This window comes from Triticum dicoccoides, chromosome 5A (assembly GCF_002162155.2).
Source record: "Triticum dicoccoides isolate Atlit2015 ecotype Zavitan chromosome 5A, WEW_v2.0, whole genome shotgun sequence".
NCBI classification, from domain to species: domain Eukaryota; kingdom Viridiplantae; phylum Streptophyta; class Magnoliopsida; order Poales; family Poaceae; genus Triticum; species Triticum dicoccoides.
The window spans coordinates 573,641,541-573,655,542 of NC_041388.1; the positions used below are offsets into that span (position 1 = coordinate 573,641,541).

Here is a 14,002-nt window from a genome sequence, read left to right on the forward strand (position 1 = left end):
TTTAGGTAGGGTGGACTCTAGAGCGTTAATAAATTCAATGCAGAATCAAAGTCCAATATCTCATATCTAAATTGAGATAAATTACGTCCAAGACAAGGAAATTACAATGAACACTGGAAACTAACACGTACACCTTACTTGCATTTCCCGAATCAACGGAAACACTTATAAGTCATAACCTCTAGTCACACATATACATATGCGATCTTTAAAACAATGACAAGAAGATTGCACTAATAAATACGTAAAGAACTACATCCAATTGTTAGTCTGGACAGAGAAGAATGACAGTAGATCACAAAGTAGACAGCTCCCTAATGGAATCATTTCTGTTTGAACAGTTAATGGAATTGAATCCTCCTATAGGAACAGAGAACAAATTAAGACAACATGCTCTAGTCGTCAATTCTTCTAACAGCAGCAGCTACCGGTAGGGCTGCTTGCCACTATCCGCCTGCCGCCGACATTGTGTTGTCCGGCTGACCACCGCTGCTACCGCTGTCCACTACGGCTCGCAGTAGCTGCTAGCGCTAGCATTCCTCATTCGCTCACATGGTGCTTGTAAATTGTGTCATAAAAAACTCTAAAGATTTCATAGCAGATGGTGCTTGTACAAGAAGTGCCTAGGGAACTTGATCATGATTAGAGTATTCACTACCTACATGATGCAAATTTATCTTGCGTACAATACTTACAATGATGAGCAATAGCATGTTCCTTTTCCTACGAACTATGTGTGTCTACAGTATGCCTAAATTGCTGAAAGGACAACATACACCTAATAGATGCCGGCAAACTTATATAATTTGGTATGCTTCATAATAGTTTCTAACTGTGATGCTATTTCTTAACACTATGGCAAAAAATCCATCATATATGGTTTATGTGGTCTCAATGTACACAACCATATAATTTGGTATGCTTGAAAATACTCTATAATTGTGAGATTTTTTTCTGATCAGTAGCAAGGAATGACACCATAAGTTCTTGAATATTCGCATGTTTGTTATTTTCTTATGGATGGAACTGTAGTGGAGAGCTTTTACTCCAACAATATGCTTTCAGTTAGTGGGGACCACTAAAAAATTCATGTATGTGCACTTCCATTGTAATCACACGCACAAGCATGCATACACCTAATAGAAGTAATGTGTGTAACGTTACTTCAAGACCACCCAGTCTGAAATTGTATGCCACAGAACAACTTAGAACTAATCAAAACAAATGAGAGATTCACAACTGGTTCATATTATAATTGTTGTAGCCTTCAAAGAACTCAATAACTGAAACGGAAATTATGCTGAAGCGAACCCATCATCTTCATTATACCTAGCTAGGTAGCTTCAAGAAAACTGCAGTACCCAAAACAAGAGGTTACCTTCCTGAAAGAAATAACTCCATCTTTACTGTAGCCTCGATGTCTCGAAGGCATACAATAGCAAGGCTCGCATTGTGCAGGATCCTTGGTACGATTCCCCTAGAATTCCTTTGTAATGACCTTCCGCAATCCGCATCGATGCATCCTCCCCATCAGTCCACCACTGAGCCCTTTTGTAGTTTGGTGCATCGATCAGGTGCTGCATGACAAACCTGATCAAGAGTGGGGCATCGAAGGCATCCGGCAAGGCACATGTTGTGCATGACCTTGTGCAGGACAGGAGCAACCGACGAAGATGGCACGAATGGGCGGAGAGCATTGACTCGGAGAGCACGCAGGTGCCGTAGTAGATGGCGAAGGAGGAGATGGACCCAATGAACCACAACACTTTGGTATCCTGTAACCAAGAATAATTACTATCCCTGGTAGATACATACTACACCTGCCAATTTTTATGGACAAACACTCATACGTTCATGAAAATTTACTGAACATGAGCAACTCATATGTCAAGTTGATGACAGGAGAAGTGATTACCAACTAAGAGAGCTATGCTAAACTCGCGTAGGTGGGATGTTGTAGCGACTGCGCAAGCCATCAATAACTCTGGCTACGGACTTTGCCATCTCAGGTAAGGTCACCTTGCAAACTGATCGGTGCCAACCAAGTTAGTAAATAATTGAACTAAAGTTCGAAGATGTCTGTGTTTGCTCGCTGCAGTACCTCGAGATGAAGACAACTGCACCTCTGTCATCAACTTCTTGTAATTTCACAGACAGGAATTATTTCCAGATAAACTGTAGCACTCACAACCAACACTTGATCAATCATGGAATCGAATGAGTGTACCTTCATCTCCTCAGCATGCTCGGCGATCTTCTCGAACATCTTCCTATGCTCCTTCTCCGCCAGCTGCAGGGAGCTCTGCACCTGTCATCAACTTCTTGTAATTTCACAGACAGGAATTGTTTTCAGATAAACTGTAGCACTCACGACCAACACTGGATCAAACATGGAATTGAATAAGTGTACTTTCATCTCCTCAGCACGCTCGGTGATCTTCTCGAACATCTTCCTATGCTCCTTCTCCGCCAGCTCCAGGGAGCTCTGCATCTGCATCTTAGGTGAACAACATCAATAGACACCGAAGGCGATCCATCACATCACATCTAGGCACATCTCAAGATCGATCGATGCGCTAAGGATTGCCAAAGGAATGGGATCAGAGAGGTCACCTTGATGCGCTTGCAGATTCGGAAGTGGGAGGCCTCGAGGTCACGGGCGGAGTGGCCGTGGAGCGCGTCGAGGCTACGCTTGAGCGAGTTGAGGCTCGAGGAGGCGAGGCTCCTCAGGTTGCCGACGGTGGACACCTCCCACGGCGTGGATCCGGTCTTGGCGTCACCAGTGAGGAGGGCTAGAGGAAGCCGCGACTGACTGCGATGGGAGAGAGAGACCCTTCGCTGCCGGATGGCGACGAGGAGCCGAAGAGGGATTCGGGACTGGCCTTCATCTTGGGCTTGGAAGACGTGATTTCCAGCAAGCACCGGTCAGGAGGTAGGTGCGAGAGTCGGAGGCAGCACCGCCTTGTGCCACGGCTTGAGGGCGTCGGCGGCCAGGAGCACGAGGGAGAGCGGCTGATTCAGGTTGGACGGCGGCGGCAAGTTTCTCGGGAGAGAGAGGGGGGTTTGTGGGAGATGGGGCGTGAGACGTGTGCGCTCGTGGATGTTTTTTCCTTCTTCTATCGTTGGGGAGCATGGGAGCCAGGTCAAACCGTCGTGTGTCGTGCGGATTGCATTGTTTCCTTCGCATGGAGCTGACCAGGTGGGGTGGAGGTTGGTAGCACGATGGTTGTCGTAAGAAGGGAGGTGAGGGTCGAACGAGGTTGGACCATCACGACGTTTGATCCTTCTTTAATAGTAGAGATTAATAGTAGAGATTAGCTTGCAAAACGGATGAACTAAACTAGACAAAAAGACATATAATGATAATGGGAGCATTGTGTTAGAACATATATTTACATATATCAGGTCATAGTGCGAGGCAAACTTGTACATCTAGATGGTGTAGTTCCTAGATTGATTTTCAATCCGTCGGTGAAACGTGCCAACAGCAAGTTCATATAACACTAACTAGAACTTGTCCATACAGATGACGAGGGACCCTGCGTAGCAAGCTGTCAAGCTTCGAGCCATATTATTGGTACCCCAATAGCCGCCCACAAACTAATTGAATAGTATTTTTTTTACAGATGAACCAGATAGACAAGCTAGACCAGTCGCCACCATACATATCACAAGCCCATTAGAATACCATGCCATGTATCCGAAAATGATGATTGCCACACAAGTCACAATATCAATATTTGCTAATACAATCAATATAGCTACACTTGTATGCTAAATAGAGTATATTTGTGTTTACGCTTCAGACAAAAATACCCCCCCTTGGACTGGTAAACCACGATGTATACAAAAGTGGGAAGGGTTGGATGAGATTGCCAATACCAACCCTGTAGTCACCATGTCCTGGACATACTTCACCATAAAATTGTCACCTGGCAATGCATCCATGTTGATTCACATAGGTCATGGCTGAAAGCTGATGAGGACATCTCTTCTGCCGTTAAACCCGCCGCGGCTCCTTCATCAATTCCGTCGGGACCTATGACTAGAGCCTGTATGAGATAGATAAATGGCCAGGTACTATCGCTCATTTATACATATGATTTAGCTGACGAGAATATGATATTACGCTCATGTTCCGATTTACTTGTACTCAGAAACGAAGGTGTTGAAGATCTGACGAGAGAAAGTAATATAAAGCCAGGAGATGGAAAATGTTGCACGTTGACTACACCAGCAGAAGCACTATTGCATGCAAGAACCAATCGAACCATCTATGCTCCATGCTACGTACATGCAAAAGGAGAGAAGGAGGAAGCCACGTACACACAAGCCCACCTCATCAAATAAGGAAGGAAACCATACAATATTCTATCTACATGTGGGCCGGCCTGATGATGATTATTTTTTCCTTCAAATCTTAGCGGTGTTGGACACGTCAACGCGTAGCTCCTAGGCGGCGGCCGTACGGACTTAATAAATAGTTAGCGTTCATCTAGGTTTAGACTCGGGTTTTATTGTATTGTCTAGCTTTCGCTACAATTCGCATCTACGAGACGTGTAGGACTACCGCCTTGTCAGATCCACAATGGAACCCCAAATTTTGATCTAGTTGATGTGCTTAATTTTTCATCCGCAATTTCAGTTGCAATTCACCTTTGTTCTTGCCTGTTCTTCGGTTGCTTGCAGGAACTCGAACCTCGTTGTTCAGGTTGATCGTGTCTACGGCAAGGTCAATAACCATCGGAGATTGGTTTAGCGATTGTCGGGGCGTATCGTCGGGTACGGTATAGCCGGATCGTCAAGGTCAAAATCCACCAAATCGATAGTTATCCCCACTCTTATCGAAAGATCGGGCCGCCGTCACATCAAAAGCATAGCTTATAGATTCCCAATACCTCACGATCCTAGTGTATTCTAAACGCACCGTGGATGAGCCAGGAATACCGAGTAGCTGATTAGGCCTGTACTATCAAGAGTGCATGGTCACTAGTACTGAGACATGGTTCCGTTATGTGGTGCCTAGGGGTGTGGGCGGTTTATAAAGCTGTAAAGAACCATGCCATGTTTATCATCTCCTGCTTAGCTTAGCTTGAAGTCCTTTTTGTTTCCTCTCATAACTATGCCATGTGCACTTGCCTTACCAACTTTTTTACCTTGTTTGTTTCAATACTTTTTTTTGAACTTTTGTTTGTTCCAACATTTAATACTCGTACAAAACAACACATGAAACTATGGCATTTTTGAGCAGTTGTAATTTTTAATAGCAAAATTAGATTGAAAGTTATCTTAAAAAAAGTCAAAAGTCAACGCGCAAGGCAGGGACCTTCGTGGGGGAGCAATCCCTCTCCTTGCCAGCGTCAACTGCCGTGTCCTCAACTCAAAGACGGCTGCTTTCCAGGGTGCCCACCTACCCCATCAGTTCCCCCCGCCTCGTTCGTCGCCGGCGAGCGACCGGCCGCTCTCTCATCGCCGCAGCGACCGCCCCCCGCTCCCCGCCGAGCCTGGTGAGTAAGCTTCCGCCCACCGCGCCCGGCCGCCGCCCGAGCAGCCCCTGCTTGCCCCCCGCGCTCTGCCGGCCTCGGATTCAGATCCATGGCCACCAGGAGCGCTTCGGCGGGTGCTCTGGATCCTGGATCTCACGGCGCCACCCGTTTTATGTGTGATGCAGCGAGCCGCGATGGAGAACGGGGAGATCGAGGCCGCGGAGGAGGGGCTGCCGATGCCGGCGCCGCCGGTTGGGCGCAGGTACCGGCCCGTGGGCTCCGACGACAGCGCCGTCATCCAGATGACCTCCATGGAGCCCGGCCCCGGCGGCTCCACCTCCGTCACCGGCCACGACGCCGTGACGCCCCAGCCGCCTAGGTGGTGCTGCCATACATACTTCGTCTCATTTTTATGGCATTTTTGTTTGATACACGACCAATATAAGTGTCTCGGATTTAGCAAATGTTAAACTGCTGCGAATTCGTGCTTGCATTGTCTTGACCGTGAGTTTGTTATTTAGCAGAATGGGGTGTTCAACTGAACTGTTGGATTCGGATGATAGTGTAGGTGTGTAGGAACTGACGAGAAGCAGTGCAAATGCATGTGAGGTTGATTTCTTTAACTACATGCTGTCTGTGGGCTGCCTTTTGGAGTTGCTTCTTTCATTTAGTGCTCAGGGCATTAAGAGCAAGAGTGTGAAATTCGCATGAGTCATGTTTGTTTGTAGAATATCTTCAATCAATTTGGTGATGCCATCTCTTTGACTTCTGAAATTGGTGTTGATATTGTTATCTCTTTGGGGTTGAGTAATTTTGAATGACTCTAGTAGATATTTCTTTTGCCATACGATGTTTTATGTGTACTCATATATCGATGTTTTGTGTGTACTCATATATCGATATTTGATGTCGAGCTTACTTATTTTCGCACGAACATATATCTTTTTGTTGTACCTACTGGCTTCCCTGCTCCATTTGCTATTTCTGGTTGCATACTCCATATCAGATTATTAGGCATAATTTCTGCAGATTTCGTTCCATGTGTTTCTTTCCATGGTCATTATAATTAGTAAGATGATTTAGATAACAAAAACTCTCTAGAAGCAAATTTATGAACTCACACTTACTCTTATGTATGTCATAGGAACCTTAGGCCTGGTGGTGCTAATCTAACTATTGATCCAAGCATGCAAGAAGGTTCTAGTGATCATGCTACATCGAGTGGATCTCAAGGGGATTCAAAGCTGGAGCTTTTTGGGTTTGATTCACTTGTTAATATTTTGGGACTCAAGAGGTACAATCCATCTTTTTGTAATTTTATTAGGCCGCCTTAAAAACTTGAGATCAATCTCCTTTTGTTAAGGACACATAGTATTTGACTAATATATTAAGCATGTGCTACCCAAATAAATAGTTTGAACCATTGGTTTTACTTTATGACATAAGCATCTGGCTGAATCTGAACAGCATGACAGGAGAACAGACCCAAGCCCCTTCGAGTCCTAGGGAGGGAGAGGATGTAGCAATCACCATTGGACGTCCAAAGGTTGTCCCCAGTTCCAACATTTGCGACGAGTGCCATCTGTTTAATACTTCGTCACACTTCTCCTAGTTAATCATGAATAACTAGGAGTTGGTATATTTGGACTTAGTTAACAGGAAAGAGTAGTACTTGGGTTTTGACGATTTGCTACATCCCTAAATATATGTAGTCAACTTTAAGTTGCTGATTTGTACATTTGAGTTTTCATTCGTGCTCTCCAAAAGTCATTCAGTGTTCCATTGATTTTCATTGACCTCTATGTTTCTGTTTATTTGGTTTACGTCATTTGGATATATGGATATTTATGAAAACTGTATTACTTACTCCGTTGCTTTCATTTGGTTCGCAGGAAACTGGACCTAAGTTTGGTACAATGATGGGTGTCTTTGTTCCATGCTTGCAGAATATCTTGGGAATCATTTATTATATCCGTTTTACCTGGTAAGTATTGGTATTATGTGCACTTGTTTTTGTTACTGCACATGAACATTTAGTTCCTATTTGGTTATGCAAAATAAAATTTCTATGTTGCCATGCTGGTCACCGTAGTGTTGTTATCATTGTTTGGCATGAGCTTTTCCCATGCTAAAACCAAGTAAAAGTAACCAAGTTGGGAGTATTAATGCCTTTGGTACCTTGGACACCTTTGTAGCCTTGTTGGAAGTGGTATTTCAATTAATGTGATTCCTGTGTCCCCTTTTCAGCTAAAAAAATTGATTTTTGGTTATTCAACACTGACTATCATTTTTTTTTCTTTTTTATAGGATTGTAGGTATGGCAGGCATATGGCAATCACTTGTTTTAGTCTCATTCTGTGGTGCTTGCACATTTTTAACCGGCTTATCATTAAGTGCCATTGCAACAAATGGGGCTATGAAGGTATGCTGACCATTCTACTGGTGATGAGTTCGCGTAATAGGGTTCATACCTGATATGTGTTAGCTTTGCTGGTTTATTGTCTTCATTTGCGGTCTGTGGAACCTAGTTCCTGATATGGTCAAATTCCATTTGTATGGTCAGTCTTTATTGCTCGGAATACTTCCAGAGCTTGCTTGATGTGTGATGCTACTATCTCTCGCCAAACTTAAATTTATAAATTAGCTGATACACATTTTGTATGATCCATAGGGTGGTGGACCATATTATCTCATTGGCCGTGCGCTTGGTCCTGAAGTTGGAGTTAGTATTGGATTGTGTTTCTTTCTTGGAAACGCGGTTGCTGGATCCATGTGAGTATACACTGCAAATGCCAACTACTTGTAGCTCTCCTTCCAAATTCCATTTATCTTTTGTTTATTTGTGTACAAAGTTCTGATGATATTTCTGCATAAGCTGCTTGGAAGCTGGCATCATATGAGTTCTTCATGTTAGTATGTGATTAGTGAGATGATTTATAGTAGAATGTGTAGTGGTGAAATTTAAGGGTTTTGTGCTATATTTTGATGCTTGTTGGCCTTGCCTGCTACCAATGAATGGTTGGTTTGCAGAAGTTCCAAAGGTTGGTTTTGTATAATAATGTACACTTAAACTAATATGGTTGAAAGAAAAATGTTTGGATTGGTAATAATCATAGAACACAGCTGAATTTGTCATATAAACTTTTAGCTTTTTGGCCCATTGGAATTTTAGATGATCCTATATTTAATTTGTTAGTACTTGTTAGTTTGACATATATTCATGCTAACTTGCCTGTCAATTCAGGTATGTTTTGGGTGCTGTAGAAACCTTTTTGGATGCCGTTCCTTCTGCAGGATTGTTTCAAGGTAAGTCACAAGTGATACTAGTCATTAAGTTTCGTTTGTATTTGCGATTGTCGAGTAGAAATGTTGAATTATTTCCAAATGACATAAGTGTAGACCTTGTACTTCAAACTTTTGTTAGGGCATAGAGATGCCTGCATTGAATTTTATTTGCAGTGCTAACTTGGGTTTATATTCCGTGAGAAATAGTGAAAAGGAAGCAGAGCTATTATTTTCCACTTGTGATTTTTATTTGACTAACTTATAGCTTTATAATAATGCAGAGAGTGTTACAGTGGTCAACAATACATTAATAAACGGTACAGCAACAGCTGGTACGGCGACTATATCGACGCCCAGCTTGCATGACCTTCAAGTATATGGTGTTATTGTGACCATACTGCTCTGTTTTATTGTATTTGGTGGTGTCAAAATCATCAACAAGGTTGCACCTGCCTTTTTAATACCAGTACTCTTTTCACTGCTGTGCATATATCTTGGTGTCTTCATTGCACCGAGACACAATGCTCCAAGTAAGTACCATGTGGCTTATATGTAGGATAATCATTCATTATGCATTTCTGCATTCAATTGTAATGCTGGCTTTCCTACTTAGAGGGGATCACTGGGTTGCGTCTAACCTCACTCAGAGACAACTGGGGTTCAGAATATCAACGTACAAACAACGCTGGAGTTCCTGATCCAAATGGTTCTATATATTGGGATTTCAAGTAAGCTTATAACATCTCTAAAAAACTTGAAAAATTATCTAATAAATATGTATTTATGTTGAATCTCAATCATATTCTCGTCATCCTATATAATTTTTACTTGACCCCATGAACTTTGACCAATCATGGCAATATCATCCCACTCCCATTATATGTTAATAGAGTCAATACTGAGGGGTGAGTTTGCTCACATGCATCTTCATTCTATTAGAGAGAATTGCAATGTTTCATGAAGCTTATAGAGTAAATTGCACTTTGCATCAGGTTTTGCAAGAGTTTCCACTTTGCATTAGGTCTGGCGCAATATTGTTGCAATTTGCACCAGGTCCTGTAAAAAAAAAATTCATACATTTGTATTATGGGATAAAATATAAATCTATAGATTTTAGTTAAAAAATATTATTGTGCCAGATCCGGCGCTTATTAAACTTCTAGGATAGCTTTATTGGAGTCAAGTTGGTCAAACTGACCGAATTACTTGGTGTCAACTAGGGTCACATGGTAAACACTTGCTTACATAGCAGGGACTGTAAACATTGGCCCTAGTTCAGGCAGACCCAAGCAGCAAATTTCCAATCTATTTGATGGGATAGTCTCTAGCCAGAGAAAGGTCTGCAATATCCCCTCCTATCTTTGATGAAACAATGAAATCAACCTGCCTACCTCCACATCAGCAACTTCCGTCAACTCACAGCTCTTGGTACTATTTGACTAAGGCCGACGAGTTTAAGGACTATACAGGCTTATAAGGGCCTAGTGACGTTGAAGGCTGATGATGAGTCAAACTCTATTATTGGAAGCAAAGAAGTTTTTGGACCTGCAAGATAATTTGTTAATTCTTTGTCTGTGCAAATGCAATTTGCCAACACATTTTTTTGTGTATTTTTCAGCGCTTTGGTAGGTCTCTTTTTCCCAGCAGTCACTGGAATTATGGCTGGTTCAAACCGATCTGCTTCACTGAAAGATACACAGCGTTCAATACCAATTGGAACATTATCTGCAACTCTTACAACAACTGTTATGTACTTGTTATCTGTGCTGCTGTTTGGAGCTTTGTCCACAAGAGAAGAGCTTCTAACTGATAGGTACATGTTTCTCAATGCTGCAAGTTATCACTGCTCCCACTTCAGAATTGTAGATAGTGTGTTCTCTAGGGTTTAGAATATTTTGTATGCTTCAGTTCTGCGTTTATGATGTCGTCAGGGCATGCTTATTTGCTCTATCAGTTCTCACTGCCACAGCTATTCTTCTGACAGTTATATAATGCACATATTTCTTTAATCTATTTTTGTTTCTGTATTCTTTGATCGAAAAACTATGTTCTGATAGCATGGCTGTAGTTTACACTTCCGTGTTAGTCCCATAAGCTGCTACATTACTGAGTTGTTGTGTGGTTAGCTCATAAATATCCTTTACTTGCAGGCTTCTTACTGCTACAGTGGCATGGCCTGCACCAGTAGTGATTTACATTGGTATTATCCTGTCCACTTTAGGTGCAGCGCTACAGTGCTTGACAGGGGCTCCAAGGTTACTAGCAGCAATAGCAAATGACGACATCCTTCCAGTCCTTAATTACTTTAAGGTTTCTGAAGGAGTCGAACCTCACGCAGCTACTTTATTCACAGCATTAATCTGTATTGGATGTGTGATTATTGGGAACTTGGATTTAATTACACCAACTATCACTATGTTTTTTCTGTTGTGCTATGCTGGTGTGAACCTGTCATGCTTTCTGCTTGACTTACTTGATGCTCCTAGTTGGCGCCCTCGATGGAAATATCACCACTGGAGTCTTTCACTTGTTGGTGCATTGCTTTGTGTTGGTACGCTGTTTGCCTCTTTATCATTTTATTTTTTCATCCATTACATTACTCCTGAGCTGCCTGTAGCACTTTTTCTGAACATTAATATATGTAACTTAGGAATTATTTTGAATTTTGATTGAAGAATTCTGTTCACATGTATGATTTTTAATCCAACCAGCTTCTCCTAATCTGTAATGATGTATTGTTTACCTCATATTTCTTGTGGCCCACAGTTAGTTAAAATGCATCCTCACATTGTATTTATGGTCGTGCTTTTCACTAAGTGGATCTTCCTCTCAAATTTCAGTTATCATGTTTTTGATCTCCTGGTCTTTCACTGTTATCTCCCTTGCCCTTGCAAGCCTCATCTATTACTATGTGAGTCTAAAAGGGAAGGCTGGAGACTGGGGAGATGGGTTCAAGAGTGCGTATTTTCAGTTGGCATTGCGAAGTCTCAGATCGCTAGGAGGTATGACTTTCTGCATGGCAAAGAAATAGTTATTCATAATCTATTTACACATTATTCTAACACTCACTCACTCTTCTTCTCACAGCAAACCAAGTTCATCCTAAGAATTGGTACCCCATTCCTCTGATATTATGCCGTCCGTGGGGTAAACTTCCAGAAAATGTCCCTTGTCATCCAAAACTTGCCGATTTTGCTAATTGTATGAAGAAGAAGGGCCGTGGTATGTCAATATTTGTCTCAACAATTGACGGTGATTATCATGAACTGGCTGAGGACGCTAAGACTGCCTGTCAGCAGCTGGAGGCCTACATTGAGTACAAACAATGTGAGGGTGTTGCGGAGATAATCGTAGCACCTTCGATGTCTGAGGGCTTCCGCAGCATTGTTCAGACGATGGGCCTAGGGAACTTGAAGCCAAATATTGTTGTGGTGCGGTACCCTGAGATTTGGCGCCGTGAGAATCTGACAGAGATACCATCAACATTTGTGAGTATAATAAACGATTGCATCATTGCTAACAAGGCAGTGGTTATCGTGAAGGGTCTTGATGAGTGGCCTAATGAGTTCCAGAGACAGTATGGGACTATTGACCTGTATTGGATTGTGAGAGATGGAGGATTGATGCTTCTTCTGTCTCAGCTCCTGCTCACAAAAGCGACCTTTGAAAGCTGCAAGATCCAAGTCTTCTGCATAGCTGAAGAGGACACTGATGCTGCAGAGCTAAAGACTGATGTCAAAAAGTTCTTGTACGATCTTAGGATGCATGCCGAGGTCATTGTCGTGACTATGAAGTCATGGGAATCTCACGTGGAGAGCAGTAGCAGTGGTGCTCAGCCAGATGATTCCCAAGAGGCCTACACAAGTGCACAGCAAAGGGTCAGTGCATACCTTTCCGAGATGAAGGAAACCACAGAAAGAGAAGGACGGCCGCAGATGGTGGATGGGAAGCAAGCTGTTGTGAATGAAGAAAAGGTCGATAAATTCCTCTACACAATGTTTAAGTTGAACTCCACAATACTGAGGCACTCCAGGATGGCAGCTGTGGTGCTAGTGAGCCTCCCTCCGCCACCACTGAATCATCCTGCTTACTTCTACATGGAGTACATGGATCTGCTTGTAGAGAACGTCCCACGCATGTTGATAGTTAGGGGATACAGAAGAGATGTTGTCACATTTTTTACTTGATCAAATATAATAGAGTCTGAGCTCTTGTGCCATCCTAGCAGAATGGATGCACAGATTTGCAGAATTCACCACAACTGCAGTTGGAAGGCCTCTCATTGACAGCTATCTTATGAGATACACTGGGTGGTTATTGCAATATTAGGTACACAAACATTAGTATATTCATTCTTTTACTGGACACAAAAGAGATGAATATTGGGACATTACAAATTTTGTAGCCCTGTTCTCCATACCTTGATAGTTTTATAGAAACACAATGCCTCCTATTTTTCACTGGAATAGTAGCGATAGTGATCCTGTTTGTGTTATTTTCCATTATCTGTACACGATCTGAGATACTGTGCAACTGTTGTTGAAAGGGAGCAATACCAATGCTATAATTAGAGAATATTCTGGTAATGCCCGATGCCGATACATATCTTGGGAACATCAGCTGATATGATGTTTTACTGGACTTGTGTTGACATACTACGAAGTCTTTATTATGCATTGCACTGCTGTTGTTGTCACTACTGAGAGTTCTTCTGTCAAATCCAGAGTATAATAAATTTTGTTGGTGTGAAATTTTCCTGTCATATTTACTATGGTAAGGTGACATGACCCCAGCATGAATATCTCTTTACGGCTGTTACTTGTCTAGGTGGCTAGGCTTCACCATTATGTTGAGATGATATGTTCTACTATTTGATTAAGTGGCATGATGAGAGTTATCCGAGTGATGCTTGGTTTTGTTAGCAACGCCTACCGAGTACCAACTTGATGATTATATATTCTTATATTCCTCATTCTGTTATTATCTTTTTATATTTGGTCGTGCAATTTGGCGATTTGCAAACGTTAAATACGACCACTCTAGCAGTTTATCCTTACTCTACATATTATCTGCAATGAGTGGTGGAATGTTTGAACGGAAGTCAATTCTCAAGCTCCAAAACCGGCGGAGAATAGAAGCTTGCAAATGCCACACTAGAAATACCCTTCCTCTGAACTTGAAAAAACTATGATAAAATCACACCATTTCCTTTGTCAAACTACCCACGAAGC

At 42.3% G+C, this 14,002-nt stretch overlaps 1 protein-coding gene across 2 annotated transcripts; it reads left to right on the forward strand.

The window, feature by feature from the left end:
- The first annotated feature begins 5,380 nt into the window (after nt 1-5,380).
- LOC119302942 (cation-chloride cotransporter 1-like) lies at nt 5,381-13,346 on the forward strand. Of its 2 annotated transcripts, XM_037580001.1 has the most exons (14): nt 5,381-5,507; nt 5,672-5,865; nt 6,631-6,780; nt 6,954-7,032; nt 7,379-7,470; nt 7,794-7,908; nt 8,158-8,258; nt 8,731-8,792; nt 9,053-9,301; nt 9,385-9,499; nt 10,390-10,584; nt 10,922-11,322; nt 11,612-11,773; nt 11,859-13,346. In XM_037580001.1, the coding sequence occupies exons 2-14, from the start codon at nt 5,681-5,683 to the stop codon at nt 12,956-12,958; spliced, it is 3,006 nt and encodes a 1,001-aa protein (XP_037435898.1). In that variant the 5' UTR covers nt 5,381-5,507; nt 5,672-5,680; the 3' UTR covers nt 12,959-13,346. The 2 variants fall into 2 exon arrangements, with proteins under 2 accessions (XP_037435898.1, XP_037435899.1); XM_037580002.1 differs by lacking the exon at nt 5,381-5,507 and having other exon boundaries at nt 5,726-5,865; nt 6,962-7,032.
- Nucleotides 13,347-14,002: the final 656 nt, after the last annotated feature.